The sequence below is a fragment of the Mytilus trossulus genome, chromosome 8 (genome assembly GCF_036588685.1).
Source record: "Mytilus trossulus isolate FHL-02 chromosome 8, PNRI_Mtr1.1.1.hap1, whole genome shotgun sequence".
Lineage (NCBI taxonomy): Eukaryota > Metazoa > Mollusca > Bivalvia > Mytilida > Mytilidae > Mytilus > Mytilus trossulus.
In genome coordinates, this window is record NC_086380.1 from 69064402 (window position 1) to 69087382 (window position 22981).

General features: G+C 31.5%; 1 protein-coding gene across 1 annotated transcript in view; it reads left to right on the forward strand.

Moving 5' to 3' along the window:
* The first annotated feature begins 3107 nt into the window (after positions 1-3107).
* The window catches only part of LOC134727919 (replication protein A 70 kDa DNA-binding subunit-like), a 42384-nt gene continuing 22510 nt past the window's right edge, over positions 3108-22981 (forward strand). The window contains 8 exon segments of the mRNA XM_063592314.1: positions 3108-3112; positions 3325-3496; positions 3880-3928; positions 20372-20515; positions 21027-21166; positions 21443-21512; positions 21900-22043; positions 22743-22873. Of these exon segments, the coding sequence (XP_063448384.1) occupies positions 3108-3112; positions 3325-3496; positions 3880-3928; positions 20372-20515; positions 21027-21166; positions 21443-21512; positions 21900-22043; positions 22743-22873 (855 nt within the window).

Here is a 22981-nt window from a genome sequence, read left to right on the forward strand (position 1 = left end):
TCTTTACAAAAAACTAAATATCACTAAAATAAAATTTTGAATCAAAACCAAAAAGTATACAGATCTTTATATTAATATAACAAAGAAGTGTGTAAAGTTTTAAGCAATAATCATAAATTATTTTTGAGATACGGCGCGACATGTAAAAAAAACTCCCCTGTTTAACAAAATACTCAATAACTCCAAAATAAAGTTTTAAATCATCACCAAAAGGTATACAGATCTTTAGATTAATATAACAAAGAAGTGTGTAAAGTTTTAAGCAATAATCATAAATTGTTTTTGAGATATGGCACATGTAAAAAAAAACTCCCCCTTTTTTACAAAATACTCAATAACTCAAAAATGAAATTTTTAATCATCACCAAAAAGTATACAGATCTTTAGATTAATATAACAAAGACATGTGTAAAGTTTTAAGCAATAATCACAAATCGTTTTTGAGATATGGTGCGACATGTAAAAAAACCTTCCCACTTTTTTACAAAATACTCCATTACTCAAAAATAAAATTTTGAATCATCACCAAAAAGTATACAGATATTAAGATTAATATAACTAAGAAGTGTTTAAAGTTTTAAGCCATAATCAAGAATCGTTTTTGAGATACGGTGCGACATGTGAAAAAAAACACACCCCTGTTTTAGTTACAAAGTGCCGTACCTCAAAAAGTTTTAATCTTATTTTCACCAAAAAGTATACAGATCATTTGACCATCATAAGAAACAACTATGTTAAGTTTCATTAAATTTGGATAAGTCTTTCTCAAGTTACGGTGCGACATGTTTACGCCGGACAGACGGACAAATTTTTGACGGGCCTATAAAAACCCTCCCCCTTTTTTACAAAATACTCAATAACTCAAAAATGAAATTTTTAATCATCACCAAAAAGTATACAGATCTTTAGATTAATATAACAAAGACATGTGTAAAGTTTTAAGCAATAATCATAAATCCTTTTTGAGATATGGTGCGACATGTAAAAAAACCCTCCCCCTTTTTTACAAAATACTCAATAACTCAAAAATAAAATTTTGAATCATCACCAAAAAGTATACTGATATTGATATTAATATTAAGTGTTTAAAGTTTTAAGCCATAATCAAGAATCGTTTTTGAGATACGGTGCGACATGTGAAAAAAAAACACACCCCTGTTTTAGTTACAAAGTGCCGTAACTCAAAAAGTTTTAATCTTATTTTCAACAAAAAGTATACAGATCATAAGAAACAACTATGTTAAGTTTCATGAAATTTGGATAAGTCGTTCTCAAGTTACGGTGCGACATGTTTAAGCCGGACAGACGGACAGACGGACGGACGGACAGACGGACGGACGGACAGACGGACGGACGGACAGACGGACACTGGACATTTGTATATCATAATACGTCCCGTCAAAATTTTGACGGGCGTATAAAAACCCTCCCCCTTTTTTACAAAATACTCAATAACTCAAAAATGAAATTTTTAATCATCACCAAAAAGTATACAGATCTTTAGATTAATATAACAAAGACATGTGTAAAGTTTTAAGCAATAATCATAAATCCTTTTTGAGATATGGTGCGACATGTAAAAAAACCCTCCCCCTTTTTTACAAAATACTCAATAACTCAAAAATAAAATTTTGAATCATCACCAAAAAGTATACTGATATTGAGATTAATATTAAGTGTTTAAAGTTTTAAGCCATAATCAAGAATCGTTTTTGAGATACGGTGCGACATGTGAAAAAAAAAACACACCCCTGTTTTAGTTACAAAGTGCCGTAACTCAAAAAGTTTTAATCTTATTTTCAACAAAAAGTATACAGATCATAAGAAACAACTATGTTAAGTTTCATGAAATTTGGATAAGTCGTTCTCAAGTTACGGTGCGACATGTTTAAGCCGGACAGACGGACAGCCCAACCATCCATAGGACTAAATTTGCATTTAACAAAATACTGAAGAAAGTGCAACTAACCACAACTTATTGATTTTAGTGTCACGGCACCCTCTACCCCAATGCAGTTAAATCAGGAACAGTCCTATGTGATATTTTCTATTTGTCAAAATATATGTAACAGGAAATATATGCGTTTCCTATATTGGATATGTTGTAAAATTCTTTGTTTAATAAAAATGATTTTTTGTAGGTAATAATGCACCAGCCAGTAATTATTCAATAAAGGAACAGCTAGCAGTACAAAAGTCCATTCCATTGCCAGTTTGACGCCATACCAAAGCAGGTATCTATAGCTACATGAGGCAGTTCTGTTCATTTAAATGTTTATAAATCTAATAGATAAACAGCGAGTTTAAAGAGTTCATTACAGTCTTATAATTTCTTACATGCACATTAGGAAAAGACGGACGAAAGATAACAAAGGGACAGTCAAACTCATAAATCTAAAACGAACTGACACTGCTAAGATTAAAAATGAAAAAGACAAACAGAAACACAATAGTACACACGAAACAACATAGAAAAATAATGAATAAACAACACGAACCCCACCAAAAACTAGGGGTGATCTCAGGTTAGGAAAAAACGTTAAAATGATTGGTAGATTATTCAGGATATGTTTAAAATTGAGAATGGAAATGGGGAATGTGTCAAAGAGACAACAACCCGACCAAAATAAAAAAACACAACAGCAGAAGGTCACCAACAGGTCTTCAATGTAGCGAGAAATTCCCGCACCCGGAGGCGTCCTTCAGATGGCCCCTAAACAAATATATACTAGTTCAGTGATAATGAACGCCATACTAATTTCCAAATTGTACACAAGAAACTAAAATTTAAATAATACAAGACTAACAAAGGCCAGAGGCTCCTGACTTGGGACAGGCGTAAAAATGCGGCGGGGTTAAACATGTTTGTGAGATCTCAACCCTCCCCCTATACTTCATGTATTTCACACTTTGATTTTTTTATACCAATTAGAGCTAATTTCTTAATGCTTGTAGACTAAAACTTTGATTGTGCTTGCTTGCTTTGTTTGTATAAACCTTAGCTCAAGCATTGTAATTAAGGGTGAACTATGCAAGCTTTAGGAAATAAGCTTTAAACATAGATTCCATTTTGTCTTTAAAACATACACTAATGAGTAAAAGGAAATATGAGGTACATGTACATTTTGATATAGTAGCAGTGAGTACACAAACAAACAAACAAAATTTGAGAAGACAACGCACATTTCTACATTATCTTCTGATGATCACCTGGACGCGCAAAAACAGGTCCACTTTTAATTCCAAAAAAGAAAAGCAAATTCTTTAATTTCCATGAATGAACATATTATAATCAACTGTTGCATATATGAAATTTTATTATAGATGGCATATCAGGGCTCGAGTAACACAGAAATCTGGAATCAGAACATGGAGTAATTCCAGAGGAGAAGGAAGACTGTTTAGTGTTAATTTGCTGGACGAGTCTGGAGAAATCAAAGCTACCGGGTTTAATGAGGCTATTGATAAATACTATGACATGTTAGAAGTTAACAAGGTGAACGCACATTATTTAATTGTCTATGTTGTATTGTGTTTTTGTTTGCAATTTTTGCAGTTATTCCTTCTCAATATGCAGGATTTTTCACCTAATTTTTCAAAAATTTTTGTGGGTATGTTTCCATTCCCATAGCAAGTTGCTCACGACAGCTGTGTGTCCTCAGTATAAACCAATTAATACATCTTTTGACAAACTTTTATTCTTAATTGCATTAGCCCTAGGGCCTGTCTCCTAAATACTTTGAAAGTCACTGCTTACAAGCATAAATAATTACAGAAGAAAAAGTTTGTGACCAAAATAAAGTTAGCAAAAATTAAGGTGTAAAAAATATCTTGTTCAGTGAGATTGTCTTCTTAAATAACTTTTTTTTTATTTTATAGGTTTATTTTGTTGGCAAAGGAACTTTGAAGACAGCAAACAAACAGTACAGTAATATAGGGTTATTGCATGAATATTGGGGAATATTGTCCAAAGTAGAAATTTATATTGCACGAGCTTGCGAGTTCAATATATGTTCTACGAGGGACAATATTCCCCAATATTCATGCAATAACCCTTTTATTGTATAGCAATATAAAATTTGAAAGTAAAAAAATGGTTTAGAATAATATTTTGTCGTTGATGACGTCATGAATATTGAAGATTTATTGCACTAGTGCAATATTAGAATTTATTGCACGATAAATTTTGGTTACGTTCTGTGGGAAATATTATATTGCTATAAAATAATATAAATAATGATTATGAAATGAAAAGTAATTATATGAAGATAGTTGAATGGAAGAAAGATTCAAAAACAAATGTTACAAGAGTAAATATAAAAAAAGAAAAGTGAAACTTTTCAAACATTGTATTATAACATACATTATATTCATGTCAATGTTACCACTGACAGAAGTATCTTTGATAATACCAAAAACAAAAAATGATACATATAAAAACAATCTTATTAGAAAAGTTAAACTGTATGATTTCTATTTAAAACCTTTTAGGATTAGAACTTCTATCTATAGTAGAAGTACTCAAAAATATCAAATCAAAAGAAAAGATTTACCTACCATATTAACATCTCTTCTTAGAACATCTGAACACCGTAAATCATATAAGGTGACTGAAAATAGAAAAAAGGAAAATATTAAGAAAAAATTAAAGAAACACTGTCAAAATGTTACGGAAAACAAAACATAAAAAAGCAGTACTTTACTAGAGTATCATAGATTTGACACTATTTACACATTACGAAATTGGAAAACTAGAAAGAGATTATCATTTTTTCACTGTCAAAACCATACATTTGTTCTAGTTTGTAATCAGCAAAACATGTATTATTTTGTAATTTCAGTTATTATAGTTTTGTATACATTGTGTTTTATATATTTCATATATATAGTAATTGTGTATGAGTATGTTTTATATGCTGTTTCAAAATTAACATCTAAATATCGGTCAAAACACAATCGTGAAACAGACTATAACAATATTGTTATAATCCAATTACAAAAAAGAAAATTGGTTAACATAATTATTTTCACAGGTAACTCCCACGTTATAAAAATACGATCAAAACTAGGAGAAATAAAGTTTACCTTAAAAATGCCACTAAAACGTGATGTACGCTCACTAAGTAAAGGTATTAAACAAATCGAACAACTTTTAATCAAAATATGCTAAATAACCTACACATGTGTACAGCAAATGTTAAAGGACTTCGAGATAAACAAAAGAGATTGAGATTTTATCAATGGATAAAAAATCAGAAATGTAAAATAACTTTTATTCAAGAAACTCATTTCAATACATCCCTAGAAAATGCTATAACAATAGAATCAGATCATTCTTGTTACTATAGTCACGGAACGACTTCCAGCAGCGGAGTTGCAATATTAATTAATAACAAACTAGACTATAAATTAATAGACGAGCATAAAGATTTAGAAGGTCGAATAATTATGATAAATATTGAATTTGAAAATATAGTATATTCTCTTATAAACATATATGCCCCAAATATAGAATCTGAACGAAATAGCTTCTATAAAAAATTAAATGACTGTTTAACCAAAAACGCAATAGGTACAATAATTTTAGGAGGAGACATGAACGATGCCCTTAAAAATGAAGATAGGAAAAGCTCAAATATTCGTAAAAAAGTAAGTAAACCAGTTAATAGCCTAAAAAAATTAATTAAATCAAATGATCTCATAGATATATAGAGATACGTTAACCCTCAAAAGATCCAATATACATGGAGACGTAAAAATCCAGTCCAGTCTAGTAGAATTGACATGTTCCTTGTTAAAAAAGACTTTGTGTAAAACGTAAAGTCATGTGATATTAGGCCTATTCTTATTAAAAAAGTACTGATCACCAAGCAGTATCAATACAATTACAATCTGTATCATCTGAAACAAGAGGCCCGGGATACTGGAAAATTAACAACGGTTTTCTCGACGAGCAAGAATACGAAGACAAAATAAATCAAATTATACAAAAACAAAGTAATGAGATAGGAAAAAATTAAATAGATGCTAGCCTTCTGTGGGACTCCCTCAAGTTGGAAATAAAGGAATACAGTATTCAGTACAGTAAAAGTAATGTAACGCGTAATTTAGAACTACAATTAAAAAATTTATATGAAAAATCTAATAATGAAGATAATGATTGTATTAAAGAAAAAATATCCACTTTAGAGAAAGAGCTAGAAAATCAATATGAAACAAAGCAAAAGGAGCTCAAATAAGATCAAGACAAGAGTGGGTAGAAAAGGGAGAAAAAAATAATGCATATTTCCTAGGTCTTGAAAAATCTAAACAAACGAAAAAGACAATACTTAAACTAAAAAACGATAAGGGTGTAATAGTAACAGATCAAGATGAAATATTAAAGCTTGAAAGAGATTTTTATGCTAATCTATACGACACTAAACAAAAACCGGATATAGATGTTAAGAAAGTAAGTCTTGTGATGGAAATGTAACTCTAGAAGAATTAACCATTGCAGTCAATAATCTAAAGATAAACAAAAGTCCTGGTATGGACGGAATAAGTATAAACTTTTATAAAAAGTTTTGGGAACTTCTCGGACCGATGCTTGTAAAAAAATTTAATTTTAGCTTTGAAAATAAACATCTGCCATTTACACAAAGACAAAGTTTACTGAATCTAATTTATAAAAAAATGATCCTTTAAAACTTGCAAATTATAGACCAATATCATTATTAAATAGTGATTACAAAATACTTTCATACACTCTAGCTTTAAGAATAAAAAAAATCTTAAATTTAATCATTAATGCCGATCAAACCGGTTACATAAAGAACCGATTTATAGGCTTTAATTTACGCCAAATACAAGATGTTATAGATTACGCAGATAAGTTTAATATAGAAGGAGCAATTTTATTCATAGATTTTTCGAAAGCTTTCGACACATTAGAATGGAATTTTATGTATCATACTTTAGAATATTTTGGTTTTAATAAACCCTTCATAAACTGGATAAAAACCTTGTATACAAATATAGACAGTTCTATATTTAATAACGGTTGGATATCTGCCCCCTTTAGACCCCTAAGAGGTATCCGACAGGGATGCCCGTGCTCTTCTATACTTTTCGTAATGTCAGTAGAAATAATGGCTAACCAACAAAGGCAAAACAAAAATATAAGAGGCATAGAATTAAAAATTGATAGTAAAACACATTGCTTAAAAATCACGCAAATGGCTGATGATACAACTCTATTCCTAAACTCTAAAGAAGAAATCCGAACAGCATTAAATATAATCGAAATTTTTGGAACTTTTTCTGGATTACAACTAAACAAAAATAAGACGGAAGGAATTTGGATTGGTAAACTAAAGCATTGTAGAGATAAAGTAGATGAAATTAAATTCACGGACAAACCTGTAAAAGTGCTAGGTATATATTTCGGCATTAATAAAAAAAGATTGTGAAAAATTAAATTGGGATACTAGATTTGAAAAGAGTCGAAACCTGATAACATCGTGGAAAAAAAGAAACTTAACCATTTTAGGCAAAATTATAATAGTTAAAACTCTCATCATACCACAATTTACTTTTTTAGCAAATGTTACAGCTATAAGTAACTCAAAAATAGTTGATATAGAAAGAGAAATTTTTGGTTTCATATGGAACAATAAGAAAGACAAAGTTAAAAGACATACTTTGGTAGCAGATTATAACCAGGGAGGGCTTAAAATGACCGACATAAAAAGCTATTTCTCCTCTCTTCAAATAAAATGGGTCTCTAGATTGCTACAGGCAAAACAAGAAAATTGGACTTTGATACCAAAATTATTTTTAAGTAAATTAGGTTCTAATTTCCTCATTTTTAGAATGAATTTAAACAACCAAACTTTAAAAAAACTTGATTACATAACTAAGGACATTCCAGAATTTTACTTAGAAATAATAAAAAGTTGGATTTTATTTCATGAAACGAACATCACAGAATTGAAAAACTTTGTCGAAATAAGAAAGCAAGTTATCTGGGGTAATAAATTTATAAAATTTCAAAACAAGCCGCTTATTATGCATAACTGGATACACAGTGATTTTATTTACATTAACGATATTATTGACGATAATGGAAAAAAAAAATTGGATAGCAGAAATTTCAAAAGTAAAAAACTGCATTCCAACCTCATGGCTAAAAATTTTAGCTACAGAAGAATCCATCAAATCAAAAGTAAATTTTAACAGATTATTTATCAATGTAAACAAAGAAAACATTAAAATTGAAAATTTAAGCAACAAAAACGTGTATCAATTGCTCGTTCAAAAAAAAATTTCTCCAAACATTGGCATAAATAAATGGAAAAATGAATTAGAAATAAATTATGACTTTACCAAATATATGTTTAAGTTTATACACCAACATTTAAGACTTAATAAACTTAAAATGTTTAGGTGGAAACTAATAACTTGCATTTTACCGAATAGAGAAAATCTCTATAAATGGAAAATCGTAACTAGTCCGTTTTGTCAACTTTGTCAACTCAAAGACACGTATTAACACTTTTTTATCGAATGTAAATTTCTAAAAGCATTTTGGGAAATCATTAATAAAATCTTATCTCAAATGAATTTTAACAAAAACATTAACTTAAAAGACATTGTAATAGGCTACAAAATAACAGATAATGAGTATATCGGATTCAATATAATTCTGACACTTATAGGATTTGCTATCTACAAATCATACTATGTATCCGATCAAAGAAATAAATCTACTAATGTATTCAATCTGTTTAAATTTGAACTGGACGAATACTTAAGATCCTACAATCTACAAGAATATACTACAGTCCAAGTGCTTCAAACTTTAATTTCTCCAAAATAAAACACTCTTAAAGAAGATATTTCTAGAACACTTTAACTAAATAAATAAAAATAAAGAAAAGACTCACCTAAAATGTTTAAAATCCAAATAAAAAAGAAGTAAAGTAGCCTAATTCAACATACATCCATTAAAAAGCATGCTCTCTCTCACCTTTAAACAAGGTAAACCATCCGATCAAGAAAATCGATGTCACACACTCTTAAATCATGTGATTTTGAAACGAGATAATTGACACCAAACATTCAATTTCGGATAAGAGTATTAAATGGGCGTTATTTAATTTGATTACATGTATAGAAGGAAAATATATCATTTATTTCAGATCAGGGTACTGAATTGTATTACATTATTATTGAACATTGTATTTAATTGTAATTACTATACTATATATAAAAATATTAATTTTCGCGAACCATTTAGGTCACGGAAATTCCAAAATATGGCATCAGTAAGGAGAGTTGTGCAAATAATGTGAATACACAGAACCCCCATCCAAATTATCTTTAGCTAAAAGTATTCATCATTTTCTATTTTAAATGTACCAGCAACATTCCATTTTTCTATAATTTCGATTGAAATATTCCAAAATCTGAGTTAAAATCGATCGAATGCCCCAAATAAACATTGTCTGATTGGTTGAAGTACTGTGGCGTCAATGATTATCATAATAAGCCTCGATGTAAAGAATAAGCCTCGATGTAAAGCACACGCTTCACATGAATAAGGAGAGTTTTACAAATAATGTGAATACACAGATCCTCCATCCTATTTATATTTTGCTGGAAATGTTGCAGTGTTCATCATTTCTGTTTTGATTCTGCTCACAACATTCCATTTTTTCTATAATTCCGATTTAAATATGTGGAACCCGCAATAAAAATAGATGGCCTCAATCATCTAATAGCAACGCAAAAAATTCCGTTACCCCCCTGAGTTCTACGATGTTACATTAGCCTGGGATCCGGCTCAATCTAGCTGCGCTTCGTAAGGTCAAGATTAGCCAGGATCCCAGTCTAAATTATGTTACATAAACCAATCAAATCACACATACAGAACTTTGCGCTCAAATGTAATTCTTGGTGAAGTATACGGGTAACTTCGTTTACGAAAATTTATACACACTTTATCATTAACATATTACCTGGCTTTTGCATATGCACGTTTTTTTTATTCTGAACTGTAGTCGAATTCAATTCTATACATTTTTTTTTACATGAAGCAATAGGAGTAAGAATATTTATTTAGCACCAATTTACCAGCATCACAACAAAATTATTCACCGGTATTTTTGTGAAATTTCAGTTCTATAGGTTATCAATTAGAGAAATGTTGGTAAGTATTACTTATTTATGTTAAGGTACTACTGATGTGCTTCTCTAGACCTTTTTGACGGTCCGTTTTATCCCATTTATCTCAATACTATCTCCGATGACAGGAATGTCAACTCGACCTATTCGTGTCGAAAGTGAAAATCCAATCTATTTGATGAAATAATTTCTTCTTCAACGGTTCATGCATTATTTTTGTATTATTTGATAACCAATCACATTCACGTTGCATGTTTGCATGAAAATGGTTATGTACATGTATTAGTGAATTGTAAGGGCGATGCAGCATGCGAGGTCAGTGCATGCGCGATCACGTGACATTATTATTTGTAAACAAACATGCTCCCCGTGTAACACGTCACGTGTCTGAATTATCCTTTCAAAGTGTTAGGAATCTTTCAATCACCATTTTATGATATTTTCTTTTTGTTTCTAGGTTTGCATATCAGTAGTCCAAGTGAATTAGAAATAGTTCCGAGTTGTGTGTGGTTTTTTTTTAATAGTCTATAGAATTAGAAGGTAAGTCTACATACGTTATATTTACATGTAACTAAAGTCCAAAATGATGACTCCACTTTCCCTCTATATTTAAAACCCGCTTACCAATTTAAACAGCATTTGCTCCCCTTGAAAGCTAATTTGCCCCTTCCCCGTCATTTCCCTTTAAATTTGCTCAAAAGTCATACTTATAGTCCATTTACATTAACGGCTGATTTGTGATTTTACCCTCTTAACTGAAATTTTCATATTGAACACATTTGACCATTCAGTATGAGTTCCCATGTTTTTTGTCTTATATGAAGGAGGTTTTAGGTCATGTTTTCCTAAACACCTTATTGCTATTTGTCTGTCTTGATTGTTAAAACCATAAAATCAGATAGGGATGAATATGCAAGTTTTCAACAATCACGGAAATTACACTTTATTTAATTATCGCTACAATGTATTTAGTCCAATCTGGGAAAAACAGATATACACTGTATGTACAACTTTCTGTTTGGGTCATGCGACTGAAAATAAAGTTTTTTTTACTAGAGAGCTGACGGAGGAAAAACTTTAGAAAGCGATCATCAAGAAACTTTAATATAGTATGATCCACTATTTTTCGAAATTGAAAATTGAAGTAAAAAATATTTTGTTAAAAGTATTTACAATAAGTTAAAACGGGTCTCATTAAAAAGTATTGTGCATGGTGAATTGTTTCAACGGCCCCCAGATAGCTTCAACTGGATGAAAAAGTTGTGTAATTTTAGAATTTATCCGGTATGGAATAAATAGCGATTAGGTGTATTGACATCCACGAAAAAATATAGGAAGTAAGATACATGTAACTCCCCTTTAGGTTTTGATAAATATTGGATATGACATTAAGAAGTTATAAAACTTTATTCTTTGAATATGTTTCTAGCGTAACATGCACGCTTAGTACTGCTTTTTATACGTCCGTCAAAGACGGGACGTATTATGGTACACAAATGTCAGGTGTCCGTCTGTCTGTCCAGCGTAAACATGTGGCACCATAACTTGAGAACGACTTATCCAAATTTCATGAAACTTAATATAGTTGTTTCTTATGATGGTCACATGATCTGTATACTTTTTGGTGAAAATAAGATTAAAACTTTTTGAGTTACGGCACATTGTAATTTAAACAGGGGGTGTTTTTTTCACATGTCACACCGTATCTCAAAAACAATTCTTGATAATGGCTTAAAACTTAAAACACTTCTTAGTTACATTAATCTTAATATCTGTATACTTTTTGGTGATGATTCAAAATTTCATATTTGAGTTATTGCGTATTTATGATGTTTTTTCCAAGTCCGGATCCATAATTAGTTTCAAAAACGGGAAGTGTGCCGTTTGGCCACAGACCACAATTAATTTCTCTATCATTTCTTTAGAACATTTTGTATCATTAAAAAAATTGCACCATGCACTTTTGTCAAATTTTTTGTGTGTCTTATGTATAGCACTAGTCCAAAAATATATCCAATATTCAGAAAGATTGAAAAAATCACTTTTACAAATTTAGCCAATATACATCCATACCCCAAGTCAAGAGATGTTTCGAAAACTGTAAATATGACCTTTTTGCACTTGGCCTACCGGTAATCACTCATTCCATATCAAAATGAGTTTAAATACAACATCCAAAAAATTATTTTACCTCTCATTTCCACTGAATAAAATCTTAAGAAATGAGTGGGGAAGGGAAAGAAATTTTTTTAGGAAAAATACACTCTAATTAAAAGGAACTACATTCGTGAACAACGAAAAGCGGGGTCATTAATTGTGGTCTTGGGCCATTTGCAATGTTTTTGAAGCACCTGCTGTGCAAATTTCTTGGATTTTAACCTATTTGGAATACCTTTTGACATTAATAAAATGTTTTACTGGCTTTCTATGCAAGAGGAAGCAAGAGAGAAAAAATATTATGTCATTTATCAGAAGCCTGTGTCAAAAACAGGGTCGGTTGATAATTATTATTTTTTTTTTTTTTGAAAGATCCAATAAAAAAGTTAGGGTCGGTCAGGTTACCTAAAACATGGATCTTTTTTTTCTCGGCCCAAGGAGAGTTGTTCAAATAATGTGAATACACAGAACCCCCATCCAATTACGGTTATTTTTGGAAAACAAATAGTGTGATTTGTCAAATTCAGCTGATTTTTTAATCGTCTTGAAAAAAGTGTACATTTTATGAGAGGGGATAATCCCGAGCTTAAAAACACCCGATCCCGGAGTCCCGATAAAGGTCCTATCCCCCTCTTTTATGGTCATGTCTAAGAATTACTGTTTAATCTTCATTTGGCAAGAATACTTCAATAAGATACCACCATCTTGACCATCTTAAATGAAAAAGTTAAGACGTAAAACTATGCTTGAAACACGCGTGTCACTCAAACGACTTTAAAGTAGTCTCCCTGATCAATTACTTACATCAAAGTCAAAGGATAATTCAAGTTTTAAATCGGAGATTTTTCTTGCCCTTTAACATTTATTGTCACAACAACCGCTTTCTTTTCTAAACTATCTTTACATGGAGAGGAGACGTCAAAAGAGTTCTTCAAACACGTGAGTCGAAAAGTGGTAAATAACTCCTGTATGTGACATTTAGTGGAAGCCATTCAACCATATCATTTTGTCAAAAAATTCAATCAACACCTTTATTAATTAGTCCTTCGTTGTCGATAGCTATAAATTGCAATCAGCTGATAATTGATTTTCTGTCAAAATCTTAATGAGGTTAAGGTGAATTCCTAGTATTGTCTGATAAGTTAAAGTCAGAGAAACTCGAAAAAAGTAAATAAACAAGAAGGAGGAAAATAAATCTTTCTATATATTTCTTTCGCCAAATTCTTTAGCAAATGACGAATTTTTATCGCCACAAGTATTTTTTTTTCGCAAATTGGGAAAATGGGGACCGCCAGCGGAAACCCTGTGTGAGGACACCCTATCAAGCTTGTGCTCGTGTTGTGTTAAAACATTTTTAGTATGCTGAAAAATACCAACATTAGAAAAATAAACAAATAATCGATATTGTAAAATATCATTGGTTGAAGAGCCAATGATTTACATACATGTATATACATAAATATATCATCCATAAAATACAACTAATTTAATTTACACCACAACTGTTGGAAAAAACCTTTATGTCTATCATGTATATAACTTATCTCATTCTAGTCCATTCAACTGACAGAATCAGTGTAAATTTCATGAATTCTTTAATATCATGTACATGTATAATCAAGGACTATTCTTTTATATAGCAATATCTGTTAGCCATTTAGAGGTCTTTTGCATTTAAAGTTCAGTTTAAGTGGGCTTATTTTGGGAAAACGAAGTCAATTTCCAGATCATAGTTTACATTTTCTTTATATTTTGCTGTGTCAAAATAACCTCAATATCAAGGACAATTTAAAGCCCCAAAAACCGTTTATCACATTCTTCACATGAGATTTTAGCAGGAAAGACTGTGATTAAAGTATTTAACCATTGCAACTTTTTAATTTGATCTCCTCCACTAATTGAATTAGAATATTTAATGAAGGTGTGTCCACAATTTAGAATATGTTAATATATGTATAGAAATGATGGTGAACCTGTTTTATAAATTGAAAAGGTTACATTTTCCGCCTTATTTCAAAATCTAAGCTTGAACCTCTGCGGTCTTACAAAGTTGCCCCCTGCCGGGAATCTGGTTGTAACATGTACAACAATCAAAGATCAACCCACACTAAACTGAATGTAATTGAAAGACATCTAGAGGTTGATATCAGAGGCGGATTTAGGGGGGGGGGGCTGCTTTTTGAGAAAAAAATTTGGTTGCTTATATAGGGAATCACTGAATCATGACTTGAGCGAACCCCCTCTTAGGTCATTCAGTGGGCCCCCACTTAAGAAAATTTATGGATCTGCCACTGGATATACAGTATCTAACAGAAGATGAAAAAGGGAACAATATGGTGAATTTTAGAGATTTATATTATTTCATGTACATGCATTTGAAATATATCAGATATATTGTTTGATTTTTTTTAGTTCTAAGTTCCATGGTGACCTAGCTTTCATTTTAGAAATCGGATTTAAATGCTAGTCTATCAGAGGGATTTTTCCTTTTAATTGGTTGTAGATATGGAATCTTATTTTACCATGTTTACCATGAAGTCAGATTTGAAAATGACTTTGGGAATGAAGATGTTGTAAAGACTGAATGTCAGTTTTAGTCTTATATACAAACATGTATGTACTTTATAATTTTAGTCTTTCATGTATATAATTATGTGTACAATACATATATCACTGATTCAGTGGCAATGGTAAATAGACACTGTCAAGTCTTAGATCTATAATATTTTATAGTTTTGAATGTTTTGTCCATTGACTAAAACTAGGTGGAGGTTTGTGTGTTCTTATTTCCAACAGAGGTACACTCAACATATATCAATATGTGCATTAAGCAAATTAATAGTTGCTAGATACAGAATGATTATACAACAAGAAAGTTTTAACCTGTGTATATATATACTTAAAATATGTTAAAAAAAATCATGTCTTTTTCAGGACTTCCGAATCCAACCATGTAGTATGGAATGTCGTTGAGATATGGTTTTGGTCAATGGATGTTAATGAAGGACCTGTAGTACAAAGTATATCACTGGATTTAGCTCTTTGTCTAAGTGTATTATTAAAGTACTTTGCTTTGAGCTCAGTTCATTGTTATGCAATTCATTCTTTGTGAAATAAAGATTTGACAGAAAACTCTCATGTACAAGGATTTGTCAAAGTAGTACCACCTCTATTTACAATGTAAGTATTGGGGAGATAAAAGCATTCTATTTTGATTTGAACCAAACATATTATAAAAAAAAAAGAACAAATTTACCCGAGAATGCTACTCCCACTACTAGCAATATGATGCTAGGTTGTTTTAATACATCTGTAGACTGTACTGCCTACTTATGACTCGGTCCTGAGTGTAAATGGTCCTTCAACTATGTGGGGAAAAAAATTATAAGGCCTATTTAGGCTTATCAATTTTGAAACTATATTTCATTGTACATATTTGAAATTTTTATACAACCACAGAAATTTTTGCAGTTGAAATACATGTAGGTATCCTGTCGTCGTCTTCCCAAGACGGATGGTTTCCAGATAATAACTTCAGTATAAGTAAAGAGGAAGCCATTAAATTATAACATAATATTTATAATCATAAAAGGAAGCTTGGGATTGTTTTGGGGCGGTTATATATATATATATATAGTCCTTAAGGTTTATGAATAAGGGTTCTAAAGGTGCCCAAAACAAGCATTAATCTTGTGTCAGTACAAAAAGTTGTGTATAAGTATTTCAATTGTTCTGAAACTGTACCATAATATTTAATACCATAAGTAGAAGTTTGGGGTCTATTTTGTGGGTTATGGGGCAGACAGTCGAGGAATTGAGGGCCAAAAACAAACATTTTTGTAGATTCAAGACAATAAATTGGAGTTATCTTTCTTTGTCCAGAATGGTTGTTGAATTAATATTACCTAAAACCATTGCTTTATGAAATCTTCTTTGAAAATTGGAGTTATCTTTCTCTGTCCAGAATAGTAGTTGAATCGACTTAAAATAATGCTATATATACAATATACAATGCAAAATTCACTTTACTACCAACTGATAAATTTAAGCAGTCTTTAATAGCCATTCAGTGATTAAAATTTCTCAAGTTTGTCTCAACTAAATTTAGTGAAATGTGTATACAATGCTTATTACCGGTACCTCAAACTTGGTTTAAGTTCAATTTTTAGCAGCTTCACTTTTACAGTTCTTGATTTATGTACCTTTATACATTATATGCTAGCGGAGACATCATCACCATGACTGTATGACATTTACACTTTAACTAGAACACACCCGTGATGTCGCGGGTCCGTTACTAAATTAAAGTATATAACTATGCGCAAGCCTTATTTTAGTATTAGTATTGTCATTTGATAAAGTCATGGGGCGATTATAAGATACACAGTTTTCTCTGCTTTTAAATCTTTCTGTTTGAACCCGTCGAACTGGAACTTATCATTTATTGGTAATATCAATTATTTGGAAAACAAAAGGTCCTGGAATGGAGTATTTTTGAATCAACAGCATTGTCCTATATTAGTTATAAATAAAGTTGAATTCTTTGATTCGATGTTTTACGTCAGGTCCGTTAACAAATTGAAAACTGTACCTATACGCCTTATTTTTAGTCCAGGTTTTTAGTATTCGTATTGTTATCTTAGAAAGTCTTACTGATTAAAATATTACAATAGGTAACAATTTAAAAATTAAGTAGTGTCAACCCTGTGATTATGACCCGTGTAATACTATATAGCATATTAATCCCGAATACACCGTTTGGTGGTGCGCCTGTCAGATGCGGAAAGTACAGATAAGGTAATCGGTAACAGGTGAATATACTATTGGTATCGGTATCGGTATCGGACTCGACCCGGAACTTCTTAATTATTGGCAATATTAATTACGTGGAAAACGAAAGGGCTTGGAGTGGTGTAATTTTCAATCTACACCTTTGTACTATATTAGTTATATTATAGTTGAATTCTTTGATTCGTCGTTTTCACGTGATGACGGCTGACAAATTGGACCTCGTAATTTTAGTATTATAGATACTTTTATATGATGTATTAAAATGAGTAGTTGAATAATTACTGTTGCAAACTCCATTAAAAATTTGATTTGACATCATTTTTATACAACCGCAAAAGTTGAAAACTTTTTGGTTGTACATTGGTATCACGTTGGCATCATCGTCTTCATCCAAAGATATTCGGTTTTCCCACTCTAACTTCAGTAAAAGTAAAATGGAAATATATGAAAGATAGACAAAAGATTTATGACCATGAAAGGAAGGGTGGGATTGATTTGGGGTATTTTGGTCTCAACAGTTTAGGAATAAGGGGCCATATTAGCATTGTTTTTGGTTTTTGCTCTATAACTTAAGTATTGGTAAACAGAAATCTATGATATTTTAACATAAGGTCTATGGCCACATAAGGAGGGATGGGATAGATTTTGGTAATTTTAGTTCCAACAGTGTAGGATTTAGGGGCCAAAAACAGGCCCCAAATAAGCATTTTTCTTGGTTTTTGAACAATAACTTAAGTATAAGTTAATAGAAATCTATAAAGGTTTATGACCACAAAAGGTAGGTTTGGATTAATTTTGGAGTTTTGGTCCCAAGGAATAAGGGGCCAAAATTAAACTTTGTTTGATTTTATCAAAAAAATGAATTACGGTATTGTGCTTCTTTGATATGCCAAATCTAACCATGTCCAAATTCTTAATTTTAGGTCCTGTTTTCTAATTGGTCTACATTAAAGTCCAAAGGGTCCAAAATTAAAATAAGCTTGATTTTATTAAAAATTGAATTCTTGGGGTTCTTTGATATGGTGAGTCTTAACATGTACTTAGATTTTGATAATGGGCCCAGTTTTCAAGTTGGTCCAAATCGGGGTCAAAAATTATTATACTAAGTGTATTGTGCAATAGCAAGAAATTTTCAATTGTGCAGTATTCTGCAATAGCAAGAAATCTTCAATTGCACAGTATTGTTCAATAGCAAAGTATTGCACAATAGCAAGAAATCTCCAATTGCACAGTATTGTGCAATAGCAAGAAATTTTTAATTGCACAGTATTGCACAATAGCAAGAAATATTCAATTGCACAGGATTGTCCCTTTTTCAAATTGGTCTACATTAAGATCCAAAGGGTCAAAAATTGAACTTTGTTTCATTTCAACAAAAATTGAATTCTTCGGATTCAAACGCATTGATCTCAGGAGTTTCTTCACTGTCGTTCCCTCAATAACTGCATTAAACAGTTTCTAATCATTATTCATTCGAAACCATTTTATTATACCAATGTCTCACACACAACATACTAGTAATATAATATGATCAGTCCATCATCCACACTTCAGACAATAACTAGAAAACACTTCCCCCTACTTTCAAGAACATTTGTTGAAATGTTTATATCTATTGACATAAGCTCCACATCGATTTTATAAATTTTAGAATTTTCATTTCCATGTTATGAAGAGAGATTTTATCCTTAAAAAAGAGACAATTTTCCAATTTTGAACAACACAAAAATGCATCCATCACCCTTAATTAAACTTTGGTGAATTGTTTACACTATTGACCTTAGGTCCCTTTTGATTGTAATAAATTTCAGATTATACATTTCTGTGTTATGAATTTTTATATATGCTAAAAAAAAAAGGATTTTATAGTTTTTGGACACCTATAAGTGCAGGAGTTTCTGGCTACATTGAAAACCCATTGGAGGCCTTCAGCTGTTGTCTACTCTATGGTTGGGTTGTTGTCACTTTGACACTTTCCCCATTTCCCATCTCAATTATTCACATAAACACTTCCACATCATTTTATAAAACTTGGGTGAATTGTCTATGTCTGTTGACTTCAGCTACATTCCAAAATTTAAAACAAGATTAACAACTACAGGTCCCCAAATAGCCTTCAACAATGACAAAAGCTCATACAGCACAGTCAGCTATAAAAGACCTTAAAATGACAAATATAAAACAAATGAAATGAGAAAACAAATAGACTAATAATTGTACAAAACAAAATAGTTCAACCTTTAAGCAAGCTTAAAAGGAATCAAGACATATCATGCGCTTACAGTGCAGCTATTTATTAACAAACTCCATATTCAAACACTCAAACAACTAATCCACAGAGAGGGGTGGAAGTTGAAGCCCCCCTTTTATCAGTCAATGCATTTGAATGAAGACATGTACACATCAACTCAATTTGTTAATACACATTTCCAGTCATTTGTAACGACCTTTAACCCCACTGACAATTTGCGTCTGTGTCCATACTTGTATACTAATATAAAATTTAAGAAAAAAATACTCAAAGATTCAAAGTTTTTATTATCCTCAGACACAACAGTGTACAAGAGGTTAATATACATTCATACATAAATAGACGATATATCTATACAGTAATTACTATACAATTATGATAAGCATGTATATATAATATACGACAACAGGAGCTACATGTAACACATAATAAACAATCATGCACGTGATTCTCGTGACACATTCATGTGTATATACAGTCAGTCTCTATTAGTTGGATTTTACACAATGTCATGATTATGTAAGTTTTTACATATGTATTCAAAAGTGAATAATTATAGATATTTGATAATGTTTTTTAAAAATCTACAAATATTACGATATAATTGCAATATGACAGCATTCCAATCATTTTGATCTCTGATGGATTTGTATTGTAATAATGTGGGATAAATTTTTTGCGTAGGTCCACAATTTGTGGATATGTACAAGTAAACATATAATGATATTCGTTACCAATATTAAGGTTACATAAATGACAAATTCTATTTTGTTTAGGGATTTTTGCCCATCTTCCTGTCTCTATAGGAAATTTTAAATTTTAGCATCTTAGCTTACACATATATAATCTATCAGCTACAGTCAATCTAAGTAAATATGGTTCCAGATACTTATCTATATGAAACCCTGTTCTTATAGATACTAACTATTTCAGGGTACCTTACAGTTAAAGCTGTAGCGGTAAGGTCATTGTTAACAGCTTTAGTGCAATAAATTTATATTCAAGTGTTAAAAAAAAATGATTATGAAATGACATTTAATATTGACACGACGGTTGAATTGTGTACAGAAGATGTTGATTTACCGACAGTGAAATTTGAATTTCTAAAAATTAACGAGTTAGAAAGTAAAGCATCCGGCAATAATATTGGTAAGTTTAATGGAGTTTATTCAATCAAAGCAGTACCTAAAAACAACACTTTATTCTATCAATTCAATACATTTAAAGGAATGTGACTTTTAGCATTAACACTAAGTCATGTCAAGTAATACAAAATGGTCTTATTTCAAATTTTAAAAGTAGCCAAGCATATAATGGTTATTCTTTCTATACAAACATGGAATAAGATTTGTTATTATATACAAGTTCATAAACATGAAATTGAAAATCAGGAATGTGTTAAAGAGACAACAACCCGATTAAAGAGCATGAAAACAGCAGAAGGCCAGAAAGCCAGCAAATCCTGCATACGGAGGCATGCTTCAGCTGGCCCCTAAACACAGATGTTTACTAGTTCAGTAATAATGGACGTCATAGTCTCACTAAACTCCGAAATATATATATGAACTCAAATTACAAATCATACACAGCGAGAAAAATTAAGGACCTGTATGTAAATTATGCAGAAAATTGGGCATAAATTAAATTTTTTGTTTTTCAGATTTGATTGGAGTAATCAGATCTTGTGGGGATGTTGGTACAGTGATTGGTAAGGCCAGTCAGGAGGAGATAACCAAAAGAGAGGTCCAACTTTGTGACCAATCAGTCATGGTTGTTAATCTGACATTGTGGGGAAATGATGTAAGTCGTAAATTATTTTATTTTATTTCAAATTGATACAACTATCAAGCTTTGATCTAAATGATCTGGTGGTCACAAAAGAATGTCTGATTTATCAGCTCAAATACTTGAAGCCATTTAAAACTTAGTTAGCAACTGTATAATGAGCAAATGGTGGTGGCAGATATTCAAATATAGTACTGTTATTCTTTAATTTTAGATGTGTTCTTTATATTGCAATAATGAGTTATAAACATGCATGTATTCGTTAAAATATAATAATTTGTTATATTGCAGGCTCAGACTTTTGATGACTCTGGTTGTCCAGTATAAGCAGTAAAAGGAGCAAAGCTCTTAGATTACGGAGGTAAGTTAAAAAATAAATTCCTTTCATGATCGTAGAAATATATTTATTGGATTAAAACAATTGAGATAAATACTACAAATTAAAAAAAACCTTTTGTATATCTTCCCAGTTTGATAAAAATTGACTATCCATCCAGAATTGAATAAGTATTTTTACAATGTCTAGATTTTCTGAGAAAACAAATTTGCTCAACCTTAATTAGTTTTTTGATGAAAGTCCAGAATGGTTACCATTGTGGAACACCATTGACACTTTTCTTAATTGAAACTTGTAGTTAATCTTTATTGAAGTCGGGTTGGAAAGAATAGTAGCACTGTCATTTAAAGATAATTGTTTTACAGTCAGTAGCAGCCAGCAGGGGTTAAAATTTTGTTCATATTATTACAGGTCGTTCAGCATCAGTGTTGGCATCAAGTCAAATGTTGATAAACCCAGACATCAAAGAAGCTCACATATTACGAGGATGGTATGATCGTGACGGACAATCGTCAGAGTTCCAGACTTGCCGTAATGAAAGTGGTGGAGCAGGAGGCGGAGGTAATGATACTTGTACAGGGTTTGGTAAATGATGTGGCATGCAGGGGGAGGTGATGTTACCTGTGCAGGGTTGGGTGTTTGGTAAATAGTGTGGCAAGCAGGGGATGTAATGCTAGTTGTACAGGGTTGGGTGTTTGGTAAATGGTGTGGCAAGCAGAGGAGGTAATGCTACTTGTACAGGGTTGGGTGTTTGGTAAATGGTGTGGCAAGCAGGGGAGGTAATGATACTTGTACAGGGTTGGGTGTTTGGTAAATGGTGTGGCAAGCAGGGGAGGTAATGCTACTTGTACAGGGTTGGGTGTGTGGTAAATGGTGTGGCAAGCAGGGTAGGTAATGCTACTTGTACAGAGTGTTTGTTAAATGGTGTGGCAAGCAGGGCAGGTAATGCTACTTGTACGGGTTGGGTGTTTGTTCAATTGTTTTGGCAGACAGGGAATGTACTGTCACTTGTAGGGAGTGTTTTCGGTCAATGGTTAGTTAGGCAGGCAAGGGAGGTAATGGAATTTGATATGATGGAGTGTTTGGTTAGTTATGAATAATTTTTAGAACTCAAGTTTTATGAAGCTATCTTTGCAGCCGTAGTGCTGAACTCTATGTGTTAGGTAGCAAAATTTGAAAAAAAGAGGCTTATATATATATATAATTCCTCTTACATGGTAGTAAAATTAATTACTTGAAACATTTTCATTTAAGGTTCCTCTACAAACTGGAAATGTTTCAGTGAAATTAAGGCTGACAACAATATTGGCCAAGGAGATAAGGCCGATTTTTTCACCAGTAAAGGAACGGTCATATTCTTACGTAAAGAGAATTGTATGTATAGGGTAAGTATTCTTGTTTAACGGGGGCAAAGGATAACAAAATGATATTCAAACTTTCAAGTCATAAATAATTAAACAATGCCATGACGAAATGACAGAATTATACTCAGT